Source organism: Clinocottus analis, unplaced genomic scaffold, assembly GCF_023055335.1.
Source record: "Clinocottus analis isolate CAN_PGR_092001 unplaced genomic scaffold, fCliAna1.0.p SCAF_11, whole genome shotgun sequence".
NCBI classification, from domain to species: domain Eukaryota; kingdom Metazoa; phylum Chordata; class Actinopteri; order Perciformes; family Cottidae; genus Clinocottus; species Clinocottus analis.
Genome location: NW_027175832.1, coordinates 17,419,877 through 17,442,500, shown reverse-complemented (window position 1 = coordinate 17,442,500; position 22,624 = coordinate 17,419,877). Strand labels below are relative to the sequence as shown.

Genomic DNA, 22,624 nt, shown 5'->3' with positions numbered 1-22,624 from the left:
GCGCGCGTAAGAGAGAATGAGAGAGAGAGAGAGAGAGAGAGAGAGAGAGAGAGAGAGAGAGAGAGAGAGAGAGAGAGAGCGCATTGGTTATCATCTGCAATACAAGGGGAATGAAAAGGGGGTGTTTCCCTGGGGGCTCATCCATCTTCCTCAAATTACGCTTCATTTCCTTATTCAGCCTCTGACTTTTTGGCCGTCTTGAGAGGCGGTAGTTTCCCAGTGGAGACCAAATAGACGGGTCCCCCCCCCCACACCCCATCCCCCTCTCACAGCCCTCCTCCCCTTTTTTGCCAGGTCCACCATTGACTGCAAAACGGTGTGAGAGACTGCTCCAGCCCTTCCCCTTCTATAATCGTTGACCACACCAACCCAATCAGCTATTATTAATTTTGATTGATGATAAGTAATTACTCTGGATTCAAGGGACAGCGTAAAACAACGGTGGCTTTTGTTGAGGTATCGGGGGCCGATGGGCATCAGAGTTCGTGGAGGGAGGAGAGGCAGATGTTTCTCCGCGCTCTGTCCCATTCTCCGCGGCTAAAAACAATGCGTTCGGCTTCAGAAAGAAGAAGAAGGAGAAGAGAGAAGTGCCGCAACAATTGTTCCCTGGAGAGAGATGCTCTCTGCGCGAAATTAGATCCGGATAAAAGGCGTTTATGCGAGGTCAACCGCAGTGTGCACGCGGACACATTGTGGGCCAAAGTCAAATTGGAGTGATTCCACGTTGTTTGAACTCCGGGGGGGATTTATTTAAAGAGCTGTGAATGATACACTTTTAACGTCTCTTATGATCAGCTGCCAACGTAAATCATCCCTTAACGTTTTTTGTTTTTTTTAATGCAGATCTTTAAATTAAATAATGCACACAGTTGTAATGTATTCCTGATGCAAAGAGACACACAAAAAAACCTCTTATATTTTCTTTAAGCAGTGGTTTAATCGCAGATCATTTCACCTTTTAAATGGGAGCTGATGATGATTAGCCCTATTGAGTCCTGGTGCCCGCGCTCTCCAACTGCTCGCCTGATTGCGCGAGGACATAAACATATCACACCGACTCTGATTAGCAGTGGAGGGCCCGGACAGGCTAATTCTTATAATTGCAAGTGACTCCAGCAGCACCTCTCTCTGATCTATTGAAACCATTTGCTCAGCTCCTCTCGCGTTTCTTTTTTGAGAGGACCTCTAATGGTATTCAGCTCCTCTTTACACTTTGTGTTAACCGTGTTGGGTTTTTTTGTCATGTTATTTTATGACCAAATGCAATTTACATTCATATAGAATATTTCTCATTTAAATCTATTTATGGTCTACAATATGTCTTAAATAGGCCCAACATGAAATCTCCTGTTATTAAAAGATATATATATATATATATATATATATATATATATATATATATATATATATATATATATATATATATATATATGTATGTATGTATGTATGTATGTATGTATGTATGTATGTATAATATTATATTTGTCAGACAAAAGGGGCCGAACATCTTATCAGTGCTGTTTTATCATTAGACAATTAATTTAATTTAACACGTGACCATAATGATTTAACTTGAGGTTTTCTTCCTGTCTGATATGAGAGACTGACAGACAGGTGAAACTTCCTTTGAGTCATCCCGGTTTTTTTTTACATTTCTGAATCGTATGATCATGTTAATAACTTTATCTGAACCTCTTGAGAAAATCCCAAATTACAATCGTTATTCCACACGATTTAGTTTCAGCTTTTTTTTTTTTTTTAAGTCGAGCGTCCAACGTGTTTCTTTATCTTTACATCTTCACAGTGTAGTTTGAAAACAACGACTCAATATGATTTAAAAAATACATCCATTTTATTTAATTAATATAAAAACCGAGAGTAGAAGAAAAAACTACGACAATAAGCAGCACAGAAGCACGAGAGAAGAAAGGGAGAAAACCGGAAGACATTAGTAAATAATAAAAGAACAATAGATTACATGGCCATGGTGGAATATTTTATTTTACATCAACCTTTTTTTTTAGATAGAAAACGCCTAATTACAATAATACCGGTGGGAATAATTATTTATGCAAATATTTTGAGGCAATCCTCAATGTACAGCACATCGTCACTATGCTCATTAACATCTATACCACAATAAGTATCATGTATAAAAACACAAATGTCTGAGCCTCTCTACCAAGTGCAGAAGTAAAAAAGAAAAGAAAAGTGGTCTTAAAATATAATAACATATAAAACAAATGGTACACCTGCCATGTATTAGATCAACTCTAGTCAATAGCTCCCTCTAGTGGTGAAGAATCCAGTGTGTCGCACTCACTGGAATAAAAGCTACAAGCAGCTGCTTCTTAACGTGTGTGGCACAACAAGCATTGAAACGTTTGACTTGTACTGCTGCTACACTTGGTGTCACTATTTAAATCCTGATTCATCAGCTTCTTTCTCACATGGCAGCACTCGGCCTTCATCGGGCCTCCGCGCTCGCTCTTTCAGTGGACATAGCCTCTGTACTCCAGGAGCAGGTAGTTCTTGATGAAGGTGGGCAGATCCAGTTTAGGAACCGCCTTGTGCAACCGGCCCTCCAGGAAGACCCTGATCCTGAAGCGTGCCAAGTGCTGCAGGGTGCGAGGAGTCTGTGCCAACGAGAAGACGGACTCATAGAAGTCTTTGTGCTCCTGGTTGAGAATCACAGACGAGAGTTGATATGAGTTTAGCCGATTCTATGCTTGCTTTAAAACACCCAAACGGGTCCAACTTTACGAATGAACTATTTGACAAGCTTGCCTTCAACGCCTCCGATGACACGGCCTCAACCCAGGTGTCTGTGACTTTGAGGCGACTGTAGGCGTTCAGCAGGACCTCGATGGTGCGTGGAGATCCACAGCAGTGCTTCAAAACCTGCAAAGAAACACCACGACATACAGGCCACAGATTCACATAATCGTCATTTAAGTTCATGAGCGAGCTTGTGACTCCATAGAACTGGAGAAATAAAGTAATTAAACACTTGTGAAATGAACAGATTGGTCTTCCCTCCAGGGGTTTAACTGGAAATTATGCAATTAGTGCTAATTAATCTCCTATTAACACTTGCCTAATTAGGAACCAGGCATTTTGTCTAGTGCACGTGGGTTCACTGATGGTTGTAGTCTGTTTCCCGCAGAGTGCAACACTTCATGTTGTGTCATGAAACGGGAATGATTTGAATGTGAAGTTGTGAAGTCTGGAATATTGCAAGGAACAATTTAGCGTTCTCGAGACTCCTTCTCAAGGTGCCACGTGCAGAACCTGCTAATTATGCAAAACGAGACACCTTGATGAATAATTGGTCCATGCTGTAAATACAATGAACTAGTTCAAACCGGCGTGGAACGCGCTGGCCTGATACGAAACGCATGTGCACACTTTATTCGTTTCAAAATAACACTTTCAGCGTTTTTTTTTTCGATGTCCCACCGTGGGCAGGGCTCCGGGCCACACCCGGATCGAACCGTGGTTGAGCAGCGCTCGGACGATCCTCTCGGGCTGATGGGAGACCTTGTAGGACGCCATCTTCAGGATGTTGTGCATGGGCGCCTCGCCGCCGTACCCCATGTCGTTAACGCAGGCTCCGTTGGCCAGCAGCAGATCCACAATGTCCGGATTAGCATTCTTACAGGCCATGTGCAGCGGCGTGTGTTTGTCCTGGTCCACCGCGTGCGCGTTAGCCCCCGCCGCCAGCAGTGTCTGGCACACCTTGAAGTAGCGTTCGAGCTCCTGCACCTCCTGGGGCTGAGCGCAGGCAGCGATCAGGGGCGTGAGGCCCTCGTTGTTCCGCTTGTCCACGGCAGCTCCGTAGCGCAGGTAGAGCTCGGCGTGCTCCGGGAGGCCATTGCCGGCCGCCACGTGCAAGGGAGTGTCGTTCTCGTCCTGAGTGCGCCCGTTGATCGCCGCTCCGTACTGCAGGAGATTCCTGGCGCATCTGCAGACAGAATTCTCAAGTTGTTTTCCCGCGTGAACGTCAGATCAGTTGTCAGAGGAAGCGCCTCTTCGTAAACACCACACGCCATGTTCTAAATGTGGGAATTTAACTTGATTTCAAACCAAATATCAATTGACATGAATATGGATACGACTATGGCTGTTTCCTTACAAGGCATTAGCCTGAATGTGTTGATGGGCTAGGTCTTCGTACCACTTTGAGAGGCAGAAACTCCACTTTTCCGCCACTTTTCGCGAGATCCAATTCACCATGCTCTTCTCTGCTAGCCTGCTAGCTAGTTTGATGCCCCCTCAAACGAGCGCACCAAACTTAGTCCAGATAATAAATGTATCTGCTCTTAGCTAATGGTTGATATGTCACCAAACTCTGGTTATTGATTGCATTTCACAGATAATATATAACACAGTATTCTCTTTCTGTGTGTAAAATGCTTGAGTCTGGTATGACCAGTAGCTTATGACGGCTAATGTTCGAAAAACAAGCAGCGAAGAAGTGTGACTTCGCTGACCTGTTGACTCTCTCCTCTTGCGCTGGTTACACTTCCAACATTTGTTCGACTTTACTCACTCGAGGGATTCGGGGCTCGTGCAAAAGTGCAACGGCATGAGGCCCTCTTCAGTGACAGCGTTGGCGTTGGCGCCATGGATCAGCAGCAGTTTGGTACACTCCGGCTGGCAGTTTTCACAGGACTCATGCAGGGCCGCGGTGCCCCCGGGGGCCTGGTCTACATCGGCCCCCCGCTGCAACAGGAGCCTCAGGCAGTCGGTGAAGCCTCGGCTAGCTGTGATGTGAAGTGGCGTGGTCAGCTCCTGCTCATAACTCAGGGACCAAAGTCCTGCCAGCAGCAGAGAGGCAAAGACAAAGTCAAGTTTGAGCTCAAACACGAAGGAACACTGTAAATAAGCACGTCAACCAAGAGTTGTTTTACTGTCAATCAGAATATATACATCATAACATTTTCAAAGAATTAATGGTTACATGAATCTTCCCGACTCTCAATAAAAGGAGTGAGTCAGCATTTTTGCACTTCCCATTCCCTCGACTCAAATGTATTGTGTAGATGCCTGAAATAAAGCCTGCGGTAAACACAAGTTTAAGATATTTTTGAGCCACTCGTGAAATTTGAAGCTCTTTCGTCTCTTTAAAAAAGGCGGTTGCTAACATGTAGCTCCACGAGACAACAAAACGTCATCACGCTGGTCTGCCTCCTCAGCATCATTGTGCGTATTCGAGCTCAAACGATTATTTATAGCCCAACGTTAGCTGCTCACTTCTGATGATTGTATTCACGCTTCAAGTGGTGTTTTTTGTTGCAAAAAAATATTTCGCTGAACAAAACGTGTACGTATCATTAGTTTGTGTTTGTCAGAGAGTTTAATTAGTGCAATAATCAAAAATCCAATAGAAATATTCCACTTGCTTTTTGTCCAGGGTGCCATGCAAACTTCCGGGGAAAAATACATCATCCATGCAGAACTTAATAACACGCAATAAAAAAAGGCCATACATTTTTCTGATTTGCATAACTGCAGCCAGTCATAGCTCTGACAAACCCACTCAGGCCTCTGTAGTTGAATCTGAAGTTCTTCCATTCCTCGATGTCGCTGGTGTCATAAATGGCGTCGATGAGGTTCTCGTTCTCGCCGTCGTCCTCGTTCACGATGCTGAGAAGCGTCCGATCGTCGCCCGCAATCAGAGAGTTCCAGAACTGCAGCACACGACCCGAGGCCTTGGCGGTGGCGATCACGTCGTTGCGGTACTTCTTCGGCTTGTGCCACTTAATCGGCGGCGCGACGTAGGCCATGGATTGTTTTTTAAGGCGTTAGTATGCTGGTTTATCCTGGAGGAATTAAGCGCGTATGATGGTTGTTTGTGCAGATGGGTCTATTTCGAGGCCGGTGTTACGTGATATTCAGCTTGACCCGGTTGAGCGGCATGTGACTGGTGTGTTACTGATTCAGCGCATTCACTGAGGTCACCGGACAATTCTCTCGTGCGCTCATGAAGTTCAGGAGAAGCACGTTGTTTTGAGAAAAAAACAAAAACGTCGTGAGTCACACACGGTGCACTTCCATTATTAGTGTTATGTGTTCATGCAACATTTTAACTCGGAGTCTGGATCATTCATTTGCAGGGACTCAAGAAAACCAATAGTCTGTCTCCATTCTTCAGTGACAGGCCCCAACTGAAGCCAACCCTGGAGTTTGTTTATGTGGCGGACACATGGTGGTTTCTATAAATATTGCCTCGTGTTCTTTCCTATAAATATCACATCTGTGTCTTTAAATACTGGCGCGAGGGGCGTCGCACCAGTGACATATGACATATGGCATACTTTTATCCCACAACAATCGATAACTATATAAAGTGTCTGACTTTTGTGAATTTTGGATGCAAATCTCCAAGTAAAATTAAAAGAAAGTCACACAGCTGTGCCAAATCGCGTACATTCCTGAATGAATATCTAATGAATGACAAATGTTGTCTCTCACCGTCCCCCGCGGGGACCCAGCGCATGTCCCCTCCCTGTGGCTCGATGATGAGGTTTGCCGTGGATCCTCGAGGAAAGAGGCGCTGCATAGCCTCCAGGTCTCCGGTGTACAGAGCGTTCTGGACCACCGCGTCTTGGCAGACGGCCGGCGGCAGAGTGCTGGACCTCAGCGGTGCCCTGTCCCGGATCTCCTTCTTCAGCATGTAGCGATTGAAGTGATGGCTGGTCAGCTGCTTCTTGTACTTTTGTCTCTCCAGCATGTCTTTGTCGACTTCCAGAGAGCGCAAGGCCGTGGACGTGAAGACAAAGCTACCCAGCGACATGCTGAATGTGTTACCTCTTGCAGGGAGAAGAAGTAGGTTGTGTGAGATATGTGTGTGTGTGTGATTAAATGAGGGAGGCCGTCTTAAAAAGGCACATCGCTCTGCTTCTGTTGTTGTTTCTTTCTCCCTGGCTGATGTCCACTATGTGGCCGCCGGCTGTTCACAGGTTTGGTTCACAGAGTTGTTTTGATATTCGGTATGAGACCCTCCCTGGAGTGTGACAAGTAATGCTATTTTTATGTCTCACATGCAGCCACTCGAGCCTCTCCTATTCGCCTGCAGCAAAGTTACAGCCGAGAAGTGTCTCTGTCAGGCTGTGAGTACAAATGAGTTGTTTTGTAACTACAATACATGCTGCTTTTAGGGGGCGATAGCACAAATATATATATATACAATTACATAGTATCTTATTAGGCAGAACCTGAGTCAGCAACAAATGGGAGGCTTCCTTCCCATACATATATATATATATGTATATATAGAGATGTATGTATGTATATATATATATGGGAAGCAAGCCTCCTTTTTTGTTGCTGACTCAGGTTCTGCCTAATAAGATACTGTAATGCTACCTATATATATATATATATATATATATATATATATATATATATATATATATATATATATATATATATATATATATAGGTAGCATTACATTTTAAATATTGCAGGTATATTTCCACCTCTTGTCCTCTGAATGTTCAGAGCAAGAATTATTTAAAAGGTCAAGACATTGTGTTACAATTTATTTCCCTTCACAACAAAGCTTTATTAAATTAAATTCAAAAACTAATAGGTGGCTTTTGGACATCTGAGCAACTTTTCAGGTTTAATTGTCGCCCAGGCAGGAAGAGCAACTGACAAAGCCTTTATTGTAAGCCTCTGTCAGTATGTGTTGGCAAAATGTATTTTTCTGCTCAGTAGTTTTTTTAAATATTTTATTTCAAGAGCCTTAATGGATTTTATGTATCCACATGGCTCCCTGCATTAGAACATTAGGCTGAATGACTGGCAACCGCTGTGTCACTCTGCCCCACGTGTAGCGTAGTGATGGCGGAGGGACGGCACATAATTAAGCCTCTAAAGCCTACTCGCTTGGCATCTGACAAACATCTCTTTTGACTGATGGACCATCATTTTCCAACGCCGGAAACATTTCCATCCAGCAGCAAAACAGCTCCCATCCTTTAACTCTCCAAACACCAAGTGATGAATTTTCTGAAACTGATTAACTTCTCTATTAAAATGTGTTGCATTGGACACACAATGTGTAAAAACAAATCGCTCATATTTGGATGTCTGATTATCCACCTCTGTGCTGTAGCCCATCAGAAATGCATGTAAGCTCTGTGGAAAACAAGGTCGGCACCGCAGGTGAAGAAATACGTGATATTTGTGGAGAGGTGTTGCCTCCTTTCCCCATTTGAAAACGCGGAAGCATCGCTGCATCTCATCTATACCTTAACGACTGTTCTGGTATGGAAATCAAGGTCATTTATTTTATGTTACAGTTTGGTAATAGATGCCACATTAAACTGAAGGCGAGTAAGAGTTTCAACTTTGAAAACACACATTACCAGAGAGAGACTAGGAATATTGTTTTTGCGGCTGGAGTACATCCTTTTAAATGATATACATAATGAGTTTATAATATGCATCTGGGCTACCTCCTCTCTACTTTGATGTCTTCCAAATGGCCCGGGTGTCATCAGCAAAACATGTAGGCACTTTCCCGCCTCATTGACTCCCAAATGTATTTTAAATATCATTCCTGGTAACGCAATTATTTAAAACGCTGAACTAAACACTTACTAATGGGGAAAAAGACAGCGACTTCGATAAATTCATTTCTCAAATGGTAGGCATTCGTGTTCCTTTTTTTCACTTTTCTTCTTCCTCTGTGAAGCGGAGGCAACTCTGATGACAACAACAACAAAATAAATAAATAAAAACATCAGCAGTAGTAACACCCCCTGGCCCCGCAGCCCCCCTGTGGACATATTAAATCTTTGGTTTCCTCACATTACCCACCAGAAGCTGCCTCTCCGAGGTTTCCTCCATCGTGGTCAACCTTCCTTCTCTCAAGGCGGCGAGAGGCCGGACATCAGCAACAGGCCTGATGAGAGTGAGGCACTTCATTTATGCAATCATAGGCAATTAGTTCCCTCTGATTATGTGCCTCTTAATGCTGTTTTGAGTACTGTGGCACACAGTAATACAGAAAGAGATTAAACTATAGCCCTCCCTCCACACTGAGCAGTCATTTAATATACTGAGAACATAATGAAATGTACACAGTAATTACAGTAATATTAAATGCTAATGGGATTGCAATTGGATCTGAAACAGTGTGCACCCAAAGAATTCTGAGTTTAGAGAGTGCCACCATGACATCGGAGCAATCAATTACCCATCAGGTGTTTCTTTTGTCAATGATTTATGTGTTACCTATTGTTATTCCTGTCAGAGGAGGCCAGATCCTGTCTGGCACATGGGCGCGCGCATGCCAGTGAGAGAGCAATTAATATGTAATTTACACATTGTATTCAAACCGAGGGAGTCGAAGAGAGAAACAGGGTCGTGGGTTTGAATTCTGGTGGAAGGCGAGGTCACTATGGAAACGCGGCGGGAGATGATGAGCATGCGTAATTGGCTGACGACATTATCTGAAGGAAAAAGCCCGTTGCTGCATTTACGCTTTTGTCTGCTGATTCTGATTTACACCTTGGCTTGTTTCTAATTTTCCTAATACCGTGTTGACTTTGGCAGTCCACACAGACACATTAAGGTAGACACACACACACACACACACGCATACGCTCAATGCCATTAAAGCACCTTTGATAGCCAATCACTGGTTTCCTTCCATATATATGGCTCATCAGAGTCCACAACGGGGCTTTGACGATGTTCCCTGTTTGCAAATCTCCCCCAGGTCTCATCCCGATGCTCGGGGATGTTGGTGGAGAACCTAAATGAATTTATCGAGCCTTGAATTGAACAGTAGCTCCAAACTATTCCGTGGAAGCGTGATTACTTTTTCTGTACTCTTTCAGCTCTGAGCCCCTCCACCTTTTAATGTATTGAATTGGTCTTTACAGATTCCAATTGTCTCTCAATGCACTGATCACCACGCAAATAGCCCTTTGTTTCATCATGACAATTGAGAGGTTCATATTTCAACCTAATAGTCCCGTATAACTTTAACCATCTATCACAACCTCATTTCATTGCGGTTGCAGTTAATACGCGCTTCCCTGCCAAGTGGAACATTTTTAATGATGCACTCGCAAACGAAAAAACAAGGCAAGCAAGCCCGGGCTCTGCATCAGTCACTAATGCGTCCATCCATAATGTGTTCATAGCAGTCTGCCTGAAGGAGTCAGCGATGACTACCACCAGGCATCGGGCACGAGAGGGGATACGGGGAAGGGTGCAAGATGCAAAACCTAAATGGGCGTGATAATCGTGAACAAAGTTAGTGCCATCAAAGGCCGTATCACCCTCGTAATAACAGCTGAAGATTTTTTTTTACATCATTACCAAGAATACTGGGAAACATTTAAAATGGGTAGATGAAGAATAACAGTCGGCGAAGGGAGTCACATCCAAGTGCATTATCACAGTGAGCCTGGCTTTGTAGGGTGTTGACACGGGTGGCCTATTAGGTGTATGTAAAGGCTGATTTAAACACCGTCCTAATTAGAAAGACCTTTATCAGTTCCTCCATTTTATGCAGATTGGACTGGTGCAAACGCAAGTGCCATTATCCTGTAATCAAGTACTATTCAGTTGACAGTGTCGTCTTTTCAGACACTGATTAGAATGCATAACAAGGATACAATGTTGCATTATTTCCTCTGTCAGTTTATAAATATGTACATTTTTAAAGTCAACTGAATAATTGACCTTGTCATGGTTTGAAAAAAGACATCAGAGGTGAAAATATGACTTTTAAAAGAGACCATTGTTGTATTTTGATATCAGAATGACCTCTCTTATTCATTGTCATTACACGGGAGATGGATGATGATAACAATGGAGTCAGAGATATGCAAGTTTTTTTTTACACTTGTTTGGTTTGTTGTTTTGAAGATATTTCTATATCATCCTTATTTTTTTATTGAGCCAGCGGTAGCACACAAGCATGCTGTGGACGTAATTTGTGTTCAGTTTTTCATGTTGTGTGTGTCTTGTTCAGCCAAGTGTAGGTCGATAGATACCCTCCTTTCTAAGCTTAAAGAACACATCCCAGACATGTATTTGTATCATCATTTAATGTATTATCTATCTTATATTGTTGATATAACAAGCAAAATACTGTCACTTCTGTTTGCCATCTTTGTTTGGACAGTTGCAACTTCAGAAACAAGTATTAAAAACTTTAAATGCCTTTTGTTTTTTGTCACATTAAGAGTTATCTGACTGACAGTAGCTGCTCTTTGATACAGCTCCAGTTATGCTGTCATCACCCTCTCAAAAGCACATTCAAGCGATTCATATATATATATATATATATATATATATATATATAGCTATATATAGCTATATATATATAGCTATATATATAGCTATATATATAGCTATATATATATATATATATATATATATATATAGCTATATATATAGCTATATAGATATATAGCTATATAGCTATATAGCTATATATATATTTATTTATATTTATTTATTTATTGTGATCAGCACCAGAGATGGCAAGGCCTAAACAAGACTATGACATGTTGTCTGTACACCGTCCTCTGATATGCTGACAGGTATTACAAAACCATTAGCTGAAATTAAGTTTATGAGAATGTGTAAAACATATTTTGGGAGTTGGCAAGGTATTTGTATGTATTACCTCTGTAATAAAATGTAAAAACTGTTATTTTCAGACTGTCAAAAAGTCCAATCGCTGGACATCATCTATGAAGCGCACTGAGCAGATGCAGAGGTATTATCATAAATAGATGCAGTATCATACAGATTCGTGTGGGTTATTGTAACATTGCACAGTTGATTTCACCAACTAATAGTTTGTAATGGGAACATTTACAGCTGTAATGTAGAGAATGAGGTCTGTTAAATCAAATACTGTCAAGATGTGCATTTGCCCCATCTGGTGGCCAACAGGCGTTTCTGCTGTACCCTGTAAAAAGAGGATACAAATGAAACAAACTTTAATTCTTGCTTCAGTTTATTGGCAACAAACCGGGTCACAAAACCTCGGAGCCCCTCGTCACAACAACTTCCAGGGTGTGGAAGTCCTCATTTGGAGCTGGTGTACTTGGTGACAGCCTTGGTTCCCTCAGACACGGCGTGCTTCGCCAGCTCCCCGGGCAGCAGCAGCCTCACCGCGGTTTGCACCTCTCTGCTGGTGATGGTGGAGCGTTTATTGTACTGGGCCAGCCGGGACGCCTCTGTGGCGATCCTCTCAAACAGGTCATTCACGAAGGAGTTCATGATGCTCATGGCGCGGCTGGAAATCCCCGTGTCCGGATGAACCTTTTGAAGGCAGAACAACAACGGGGCGTCAGTTAAATGTAAGATAAACACACCGAAACATAGGGAAAAATGCACGATGCTCTATTTTTTTTTAACCCACCTGTTTCAAAACTTTATAGATGTACATCGCGTAAGTCTCTCTTCTTTTGGCTTTTCTCTTGCCCTTTTTCTCACCTGAACTCTTCCCCTTCTTTTTAGATATGTCATTAGTCATTTTTTAGTGTCAAATACTATAGTTGACAATATTAAGCTCGTCAACCTGCTGTATCAAGTACTTCAGGAATAGTTATCCCGGTTGTCTGGCTAATGAGCAGCTGTTTATGTAGCGAGCGTTAATTAGTGACTAATTAAGCTCACCTGCTTGGCTTTTGTAACAGGCACGCTCGCGCTCGACAAATATACAGTTAATGACTACGAGAACGAATACATCTGGAGTCGAGAGGCCTTTCAAAGGTATGAGTGTTTTTTTTTTTCAGGTAGATTTAATGCTTTTTGTATGGGAGTCTTGCACTGTAGCCATGTGATAGATGGAGGCTGAGTTTTTCGTTGCACATGCAACTCGCGTCCACTAGGTGGCAAACTTGCACCAGTTTGAAAGCTGCGTGAGATCTGTCAACTCGAGTCGTTTACCTGTTATATATTCCACTGTAATCCGTTGCAATCTTCCACGCAGCTAGCAGCTAACGGGGGTATATTCGGATGGCATACTACTGACAGGACATTTGTTTAAACTGTATTTTATAGTAACATTTAAGCTCACTCTCCATGCACATGTAGACCTGCTCTGTTTCCTAATCCTAAATAAACTAATGTACACTGAGGCGATGCGTATTAAATAAAATGTACGGTATTATGAGCAAGGCTGGATTAAAGCAGGCGCTTGTTCCCCAGGTTAATCTTTGCCTGATAACGTTTGTGGCAAACGTTTGGGAATTTGCACTATTAATGTCTCTTCTTATTGCTTTCTAATATAGTGGAGGAGTGCTGTGTTAAGTTAGACTGTATTTACTTGCTACATTAACTATTCTGTGTCTAAACAAACTGCTAATTGGAACTAATTGTCAAGACTATTCAGCCTTGTGCTCCTGATTGTCTTTTAGTTTCCTTTGACAAATTATAATTACTGCATATTCTAAATCTATTATCTCATCACTGTCAGATTGGAGAATAAAATTAATCTGATACAGTATTGAATATGCAATAATCAATGTCTTTGCTTCAATACTTGCACAGTGGTGGTTGCAGGCCTTGGACAGAGCCCCCTAGTGGACGGGCTTTCGTTGGTGCTACTGGGATGTCTCATTGTTATGATGGGGTTATTTGTTTGTTTAGTAATGGTGTTTACATCCCTACACGTTGTGTATTCCTGGACACCTTTCTGTGCAGGACATCTTTCAGACAAATTTCAGATGTTCATGCTGATAATTGGGTACGTGCTCCAGGCATGCGGTTTCTTTTTTTTATTATCAGATCTTTGTTGTGTAATTCAGGATGAAAAGTTGTCCCTCAGTGTCCCAGTACAGCATATTTGAAGCAATAATAGTGTATGTGAGGACTAATTATATCTCGATTTAATTGAAAAACCTGTCAACATCCTCTGACTTTGAACACAAATAATTAATTTGCCTTAAAGCATTTTATTTCCCATATCCCCCAATGTTATTGTATTTGTAAGATTTAAGAAGTATATGTTTTATAATACTGACATACCAGTTTAAGTATGAGCCAATAACACAATTCATAAATACATATCTTGTCTGATGTGTGTGTGTTTTGATACTATATGATCTCGCTTCCGTATCACAGACGTTTTATCTTTGTGATTGATGAGACTCGAGGCACTTAAAGGAACACGAATAATATCTTTTATCATTCAAACACATCTCTCTTAATGGTAAAACGCTTCATCATGCTCCTTCTTTACTATCATAGTGGAGCTTGGGACAGTCACACTGGCTTTAGTCAAGCTCCTGAGGCTTTGACATGCATCCATGAATAATCTCAGATAAGTAGGGAATAAGAAAGCTGCTCCAAACTCACTCTCTGTCAAGTAGGCGGTTTAGGTCGTATAGAGTGTGAAGTAAATTAACAGTACTGTTTAGAGAGTTTTAAGCTTCATCATGGACACCTTTTGGGTTTTAAATAGCTCTGGAATCATTACTGAAAACCTGTAGCAAGTCCCAGTTGTTTACTTTAATTTTCACAAAATGTGGAGAGACACATTTATATCTGTGAAGTAGTAGTACACACAAACAACTCTGCTCACAAAACGGCAAACATCTAAGGCCGCTGTGGTTTCAACAATAATGTGCATTCAGTATGAGCAATGTGACATTTTGAATCGAGTAGAGAGACCCATCCATATTTTTTGTCTTCGACATGAAAGGCTTTTCGCTGTAACACTTCACTGACCCTCTGGTGTTCTAGATTCACAAAGTAAAGTAAATCACACCAAAAAAATAAATAAATGAAAGCAGATATTCCAAGAAGAACTTGGAACATTTGGGTCGGTGAATGACACATTAGCGTTCCAATTTGAGCATGCATTTCTGCCAAATTGCTTCATAGTACATTGCCATTCTCGTACCCAGGGTCTTGTACTGTTTCTTCTCCAGCAGATATCGAGCAGTAGATTACATACGAATAGGCTCTTATCTCAGGCCGCATTTACGCAAGGTCATTCGCAGCAGCTGCCACACACATTGAATAGCAGCCATTGGTTGACTGTATTGCGAAGGCCGTCTTTTTCTCTTTTGTCTGGCAGATATCTGCGGTTTGTTCGTTCATCTGTGAAGAGAAGACGAGGCGGGTGGGGCGGGAAGGTGAATGAGTGTGTGTGTGCACATCTGCTACCGCGTTTAGTCTGACAGTCGCAGAAAAAGAAAAGTGTCGGCTGTTCTGTTAATCACAACATATTGCTAAAGGTTTACGACCAGGGTCTTTTTTGTCTGCGGGGTTTGTGGCTTAATAGAACAAAGCGTAGCTGGATACCTGCAGTGATTACTCTGCAGTTGCCAAATGCACATGTTGTTTCACAATCTTTTATACAAATAGACCAGTTTGTGTTTCTGTGAGCATATCCACGCAAAACTAAAGCAAATATTAGCGCTTTATAATTTTGCCCCCAGTTGGACGAGCAATTAGAATCCTAAAAGGACATTTAGTTTATCTGAGTAATAAATGAAATGTCTGTGATAGAGTTACAGAGGCAATAGAGGTCAGGAACGTTATTTTCCCAATGCAACGAGTCTACCATTGCAAAGAAAATAGATGTATAACATGTGCTATACACATCTAAACTACTGTGGAGGCTGGGATAGTTATAAGGGATGACGCGTTGGTCTAAGTTGTAGTTCAGGTAATGCTTTCGCTCCTCTGTGCTGGCACTGCTCTGCTGCTGCAGTGTTGCATCTCAGCTGCTCCTTCTTTAACTTCCTGATGTATGTGCTCTTAAATGTCGACGGCTTTACTGCAGGGTTCACTTCCTAACAGGGTGATCTGTCCTCCAGGCTGCTTGCCAAAGCTGCATAACTCGGGCATCACAAAGAAGCGACTTACTGAAATTGATCCTTTTAGCTTTATGTCGTATCAGGGAGGTTTGCTTGTTTTAGGATTTTCCGCTGAACTGTAGCAATTACAACGACACACCATTTGATATCCAACATCATTAAGATCCTCATAGCGAGAGTGATAGCGCTGCTGCTGCTGTATTGTTTTTTACTTAATCAACATCTTTACTCGTCAAATCTGGTTCAACTTTTGTACATTGCAGCACACTATGCTCACTAACACTATGCTCACTAACACTATGCTCACTAACACTATACTCACTAACAATGTGCTCAAACAATAGACCGACCTAAAGCACGTTAACCCTGTTCAGAATTTGGTCAATTTTCAAACATTTATACATCCTGGCTCAGTTAGCCCTTCATGCAGTAGCTCTTTGATTCCATTTGATCATTTCTGGCAGTGCTAAACATTTATAAAGTGTATTATCCCACATAAAGCTGTTTTGGATTTATAGATGACACATTTCTTGGATATCTGACCAAAGCTAAACATGAAACTGTAATTGAAATTACACAAATTACACAAAATATGATCATATACATATGACAGAGGATGCACATAGATTATAGTTAAGGGTCACATTGTATTTTGAGCTGTATTAGCAGTGTCCATATAGTGTCTTTCTTTTTGGCCCAACGAGGAGTGACCTTATGCAGCCCCCGAAGGGAAAAAGCGCTGCATCCAGTGCTTTTTTTTTTTTGTGTGCGACCACTCCGAGCACTTCCAGTTGAAATCTTTAAACTTTTTAGTCCCCCAGCGCCATGCTATCTCTTTTCTGCTCGAGAAAAACTCTCTGGACACTCAACTTCAGGTCAGCACACATGAGACCTTCCTGGGATTTACTCCTCCCTCTTGTCCCGGCTGCATTTGGGTCAACGAGTCCATGAATGGCATTGCATTGGGACAATATTTAGTGGCTTTCATCAACATACTTGGGCTCGTTGACATTCGGTTTTGACATTGCGTCAGTTGTGGCGGAACAGACTAGCCTCTCTGAGCCAAAGGTGTTTTTTGGTCTGGAATTTTTCAGAACATTAGTTGATAGTTTAAAGTCAAATTCAAAGGCAAAAAAGAGAGCGTGGTGCTTGGCGGCGCCATAAATATTTCCCCTACTTATTAATATTCACTGCATTATGCTGTGCTGTCTACCATCCACTTGAAAGCCAATTACTGTTGAAAAGTCCACCACTTTCATCCTGTAATCTGCAACAACAGGCATGCCTGCTAGTCTGAATTTGGGATTAAGGTTTGCTAATCTGTACACAGGACAACATTACCCAAATGTTAAGAGGAAAATAAATAAAAACAGCCTGCCGTGAGGAGTATTTGCATTTCAATCCCTGAATGTAGAAATGCAATGTCGAATGGAGATTTATGCAACAACGATGACAACAATCAGCACTCTGATAATTCATATTTATTTATTAAATATGTTTGTTTCACACAAGTCAAGTTAGTGACTTTTTTTGTTGAGATTGTTCAGATGCTATGAAACCATGTATGTGATATCACTTTAGTCACATGGTTTCACCTCAGGGTTTTATAACAGGGGAGTGTCTCTCTGACAGGACGTTAACATCATGGACACAATAGGTGAGGTCACCGTCAACCCACTGCACACCATCCAGGCTCCACAGATCGGTCCAGGTGGTCCCTTAGACACGGTCACTGCTGTTAGTCTGCTTCCTGTTTGAGGTCTTTTCAGCAAACACTACAGTGTACAGTACATTACTCACTATTATACGAGCGTGTTATGACTCTCATTGTGGAGCTCGGTGTCATATATCTGTAAAATACCATTCAGCCAATTCCTTACTGGATCTCTGTCTCAGGCAGCAAGTCAGTATTTTAAGTCCGTCATTGTTTGTCAACCTTGACTTGGCTCCGCTTGAAAACGAGGACGTATTAAAACTCAATCAGGGTCTCATATGTTAAATGGACACGGCATCATCCATCACTGCTTTTCAGCACATTAATCGTTATCGGTCATGACTGTGAATACAAAGTAGTGCCAGTTGGGTCGTATAGAGGGAATTATAACCTTTTGTCAAGCATCAACCACTTGTGAATTCAAACATCTTGATAAAGTCGATGACATTTTGACATGAACTAGTATCAGATGTATTCATGTCATGATGTTATGAATAAATAAAAGGTGCTCAGTTTGGAATTTCTCAGTTATGCTGTTTTTGAGGGGCGGGAGGCAGCAAACAAGGTTTTCCGTCTTGTAGTTTTGAAATTGTAATATGCCAGACATTGTTTTGGAAGACGGACTCTAAGTCTTAGCATTCCCTGTCATGTGAAAAGACCACTATAGTGCATCACTTCAGGCATCATGGCGCATTTCCTTCTGGAGCATTTTTCCTTTTTAAAAAAAAAAAAATTGCAATTGGAAACATAGGGTTGACATTGCATTTCTCAAAAAGTTTACAGATGCAATGTTTTTTTCCGCAGATTTATCTGAATCGCATACCTGGATAGTGTCGTGGGTGACGGTTGCTATGGTCACTGTGCGTGGCGACCAGGGCAGAATATTGATTTAATCCCCGAGGGCTGTGGTCATATCCTCGGCAGTTCACCTATTGTTATGATAATGACGCATCCCCGGGTGGCCAGTGAGTGATAATCTCGTTTAGTTCCTCGGAGAAAGGAAATGGTTCCTCAAAACGGTGCGGTGAAATAAATATGAACCAAAGTGAAATCACCAAACTCCGTTACCGGTCAAGCCTGAAACGCTTCATGTCGTCACACACAGACCGAACCACGTCGCTGGACCGCTGTCGCCTGACTCTGAAACGCTTCTGGCATTAGTCCATCTGCTTGGAACTACAAAGAAAATGGAAATATTTAACCCATGCTGGCTCAGGAGAAGACATTACAATAAGGATCTTTAAAAAAATGTTAAATTAAATATGATGATGAAAACGTTTAACCAGCAGGTCTCAGGTCATACATTTGCCTGTTGTACTTGTTTGCATTGTTCTAAAAAGGACATTTCTGCAACCCCATTACATGCATATCAATGCAATAAACGTGCAACCTGTAGCATTGTTGCATGCGGGCGAGCATGCTTCAGGCAGATTAGAGAATAATAACACAGCGAAGGTGCTGTCCACATTGAGAGACTTCCCCTGTGAGCACAGACACACAGGCAAAGCAGCCATTCAGCAGTGGGATGGATCCTGACTACTAAAGAGGATGAGGGAGAGAGAGGAAGACTGAAAGAGAGAGAGGGAGGGAGAGAGAGAGGAAGAGAGAGAGAGAGAGCAAGAAATGGGGGAGTGGTGGGAGAGAGAAAGAGAGAGAGGAAGCGAAAAAGAGAGTGAAAGGCTCCACACGGCAGAATATAAATCTGTATGTTAGCAGGACTAAAGCTGGAGGTCTCGAAGCGTCTTTAGTGGTAATGCTGGTGTGTGTGTGGGGGGGTTGGCCATAAAGCATCAAGAGGTGGTTTTCCCTGTTAACTGAGGATCTTTGCAAATAAGGAAGTGGAACCCGCGGGAGCCGTGAACGCCGGTTTGTCAAGCACATTGGCGTGCTGGTCGCAGGTCTCTGACCCCCCCTCGCTTTTGATTTTTTTCGGGGCAGAAAAGAGGAGCTAAAAAAAGACACGTGAGAAAGAGGAAGGTGGCGGCGAGGGGACCAGTGAGCCATTTCTCTCTTTATTACTTCCATTCACAAAACCATTGCATCCCATTATCACAGCGATGTAGAGGCATTCTCTCCGGTTAGAGGAGGAAGGGTCCCATTGACTGCTGAGGCTTAGCACCTCTCTCCAAACGCTAGCCCTTTTCATTGCAGCCCCCCCTCTTCACCCGTCTCCCCCCCCCTCGTCCCCTGCCCCCCTTTACCCCCCATCTCATCTCTCGCCTCTTATCCTCTATGTCTCCTTCTATTTTCTCCGTTCTTCTCTTTTCCCCTTTCCTTTGTGTTCTCGTCCCTTTTCACACCGCTCCGGCATCAGGAGGCATTGCGTTTTGGTAGAAGTGGGTGTTTCTGGTGCTGTCATTGTGTTTGGTGCCGCTACAAAGGTGCCGGGCGGGGAGTGAGAGAGAGAAAACAGTTTTGGAGATAATAAAATAGCAGCCAGGAAGAGAGCGGGGGGTGGGGGGGACCTGGGACTACTGGAACAGCTGACAACCACTGGAAGGTGAATTGTGATGAAAAGAAAACTGTTACAGAGACTGACAACCTTTTTAAGTTGTCTATTCATTGGGGCAATTACCACTTCTTGAGGGAATACAGAAGCAGCGTGCCAAACCAAGTACTGCTGGTTGGATTTTGCTGTTGCTAAGCAAAGTCTCTTTCACCTGAAGTTTTTGGGCGGACAGTGTTGAGCATCACTCTACAGCCATGAAAGGGAGCTCAGAGGAAAGCATTGAAAGCACCAGGCCCTCCAACCTGCAAGCGTTCGCTAACATATCCACCCTACATGGCATGAGTCACATATTCGCCTATGGGCACATGACATTCCGCCGGTTTCTTTGGAGTCTCTCCTTCCTCGGTTCGCTCAGCTTGCTGATGCTGGTCTGCATGGATCGAGTGTCGTATTACCTGGAGTACCCCCACGTCACCAAGCTGGACGAGGTGGCGGCGACCAACCTCACCTTCCCGGCCGTTACCTTCTGTAACCTCAATGAGTTCCGCTTCTCCAAAATCACCAAGAATGACCTGTATCACGTGGGAGAGCTCCTGGCCCTCCTGAACAACAACTACCAAATAGCCAACCCACACTTGGCTGAGCCCGAGGTTCTGGCCGCCCTAAAGGATAAGGCAAACTTCCAGAACTTCAAGCCAAAACTGTTCAACATGACTGATTTCTACAACCGCACGGGTCATGACATCGGCGAGATGCTGCTGCAGTGCACCTTTCGAGGAGAGGATTGCTTCTCGGTGAACTTCTCCACAGTAAGTACTCAAGCGGTCCCACTCTGTTATCTTTAACATGTTGCAGTTCTGCACAGCGTGCTGTATTTTCCTGCCAGACCTGACAGCCTGTCCCTTTCTTATATGGTCAGACGAGATTAGACCGAGTTTTATTGTTGCCGGAGCAATTTATTTGAAACACATGCCCTGGCTTTAATGCATCTGGTCCTCTCAAATAGTCCCGTGGTAATGTTGTGGTTGTTATTTGTCAAGGGTTGTCACTACTTATAGGAGCTGTTGTTGTTGGTGTTGCATTGTGGGCTGTCTGTGGGCTGTGCTAAGAGAGCAAATTGTGTGTTAAACTTGTGATAAGGATCAGGTATTAGGGGGAAATGCTGCAAAGATTTCTCTTAAGTCCGTTACTGGCTCGCTGCGTGATTTCTTGAGACATCTTGGCTTCCAAGAAGAGATTTGTTAAGTGTTGTGTATCTCAATATTTCGATAGGCGACACTGATTACATGAGTGCTTGTATTAAGGCCAAATTGATGGTTTAAGCATGCACACACGCGTTTTTGAAATTCTGACAGATGCTTTAATAACAAATCGAAAGTCGTTCACTGGTTATTGCTTTGCTATGAAGTTGGAGTCACCCTGATGTCTGTTCTCATTATTTATCCCCCACCTCGTTTATTCTGCTCATTTCAAATATTCATTAGTGCCGCTCCAAATGATCAGCTTCACAGAAGTTATTTCTCAGTCGTCGGAGGAAACAATTTTTTTGTTGTGCGTTTCAAATGTCTAAATAAAACCGATTCTTCTCCCACCAAAGAATATTTTGGAGATCATTCAGAAAAGGTGCCGTGTTTTCACACTTTTGATTCCTTCATCAACACTCCATCGAGCTTTGTAGCCAATCGAGCGTAGCTCTCCATTCACCGTTTAGTATGAATGAAGTCCACGACGCTGTCAACGGTTTGTTGAGTCAGTTATTGTCAGGTATGTTTCACGCACAAGGAATTTATCATTGCGGGTGGTGCATACCATCAGACAATAAACACACTGCAAGAAATAGGAACACATTACGTTTATAATTGAATGTACAATAGAATATGAACTACAAATAAAGTGTGTTATCTGATGGTATAGCTGACAATGCATACCTACTCAATTATGGAGTATTAAATTAAAAAGCCATTTAAAACTGTATGCAGTTAACAAAGATTGCCCCCACAGTAGTTTTTAAGTAATGGGCTGTGTTAGTTAAAGCAGAGATCTGCATCTTCGTGAGATCAGATCATACATCCTTATAAAGATCTGAGCTCACCCACACATACTGCAGCTGCATTGTAATGTACACTGTGATGTGGCTGTCGTATAACAAAAAGTGACACTTACACAGGGAGTAAGAGCAGGCTTTTAATGGAAAGAATAACCTTATAAGCACATATCCTCAGCATCATGCAATATATCAAATGGGAAAGTGATTACATACGTCACTGTTTTTAGCTGTTCTTATACCAAATAATCTTCCTGTCATGCAGTGTGTGATCTCCACTCTTACTCCAATGAAATGCAGGAATACAAGTTTGAGTTTTATCTATTTGAAATAGAGACCAAAAGCAAAGGTCTCCTTGGCTCAGTCTGGATCGCCCATTATTTTATTCAAACAAAAATACATTGGCCAAAAAGAATAATAAAGAGGCAGCCCAGGGATAGGCAGCGCTGCAATATCACTTGTTTGTTTCCCTTCCCACGCTTATTTTAAGGCGTTTTATTATTCTCACTGCGTCTGTGTCCTATATCCCATATCTGAAAGTGCAGATGCACGGAGTCACACCTAACTTACTTATCTCTCAATTGAGTCTATCCACTCTCAA

At 42.5% G+C, this 22,624-nt stretch overlaps 3 protein-coding genes across 5 annotated transcripts in view; 1 reads left to right on the top strand and 2 right to left on the bottom strand.

The window, feature by feature from the left end:
- Window positions 1-1,830: 1,830 nt before the first annotated feature.
- asb10 (ankyrin repeat and SOCS box containing 10) lies at window positions 1,831-6,943 on the bottom strand. Of its 2 annotated transcripts, none has more exons than XM_068599621.1 (5): window positions 6,478-6,943; window positions 4,553-4,820; window positions 3,460-3,964; window positions 2,788-2,901; window positions 1,831-2,678 (listed from the first exon to the last, which is right to left on the bottom strand). In XM_068599621.1, exons 1-5 carry the CDS (start codon window positions 6,797-6,799, stop codon window positions 2,493-2,495), a joined length of 1,395 nt encoding a protein of 464 aa, XP_068455722.1. In that variant the 5' UTR covers window positions 6,800-6,943; the 3' UTR covers window positions 1,831-2,492. The 2 variants fall into 2 exon arrangements, with proteins under 2 accessions (XP_068455722.1, XP_068455734.1); XM_068599633.1 differs by lacking the exon at window positions 6,478-6,943 and adding an exon at window positions 5,543-6,390.
- Window positions 6,944-11,981: 5,038 nt separating this feature from the next.
- Window positions 11,982-12,639, bottom strand: h2bk1 (H2B.K variant histone 1). Its single transcript, XM_068569497.1, has 2 exons — window positions 12,408-12,639; window positions 11,982-12,307 (listed from the first exon to the last, which is right to left on the bottom strand). The coding sequence occupies exons 1-2, from the start codon at window positions 12,519-12,521 to the stop codon at window positions 12,071-12,073; spliced, it is 351 nt and encodes a 116-aa protein (XP_068425598.1). The 5' UTR covers window positions 12,522-12,639; the 3' UTR covers window positions 11,982-12,070.
- A 6,543-nt stretch (window positions 12,640-19,182) lies between these two features.
- Window positions 19,183-22,624, top strand: part of asic1c (acid-sensing (proton-gated) ion channel 1c) — an 82,102-nt gene continuing 78,660 nt past the window's right edge. For both annotated transcript variants that reach the window (XM_068604643.1, XM_068604633.1), the window contains exon 1: window positions 19,183-20,788. In XM_068604643.1, the coding sequence (XP_068460744.1) occupies window positions 20,234-20,788 (555 nt within the window). In that variant the 5' untranslated portion in view covers window positions 19,183-20,233. The remainder of the gene's footprint in view (window positions 20,789-22,624) is intronic.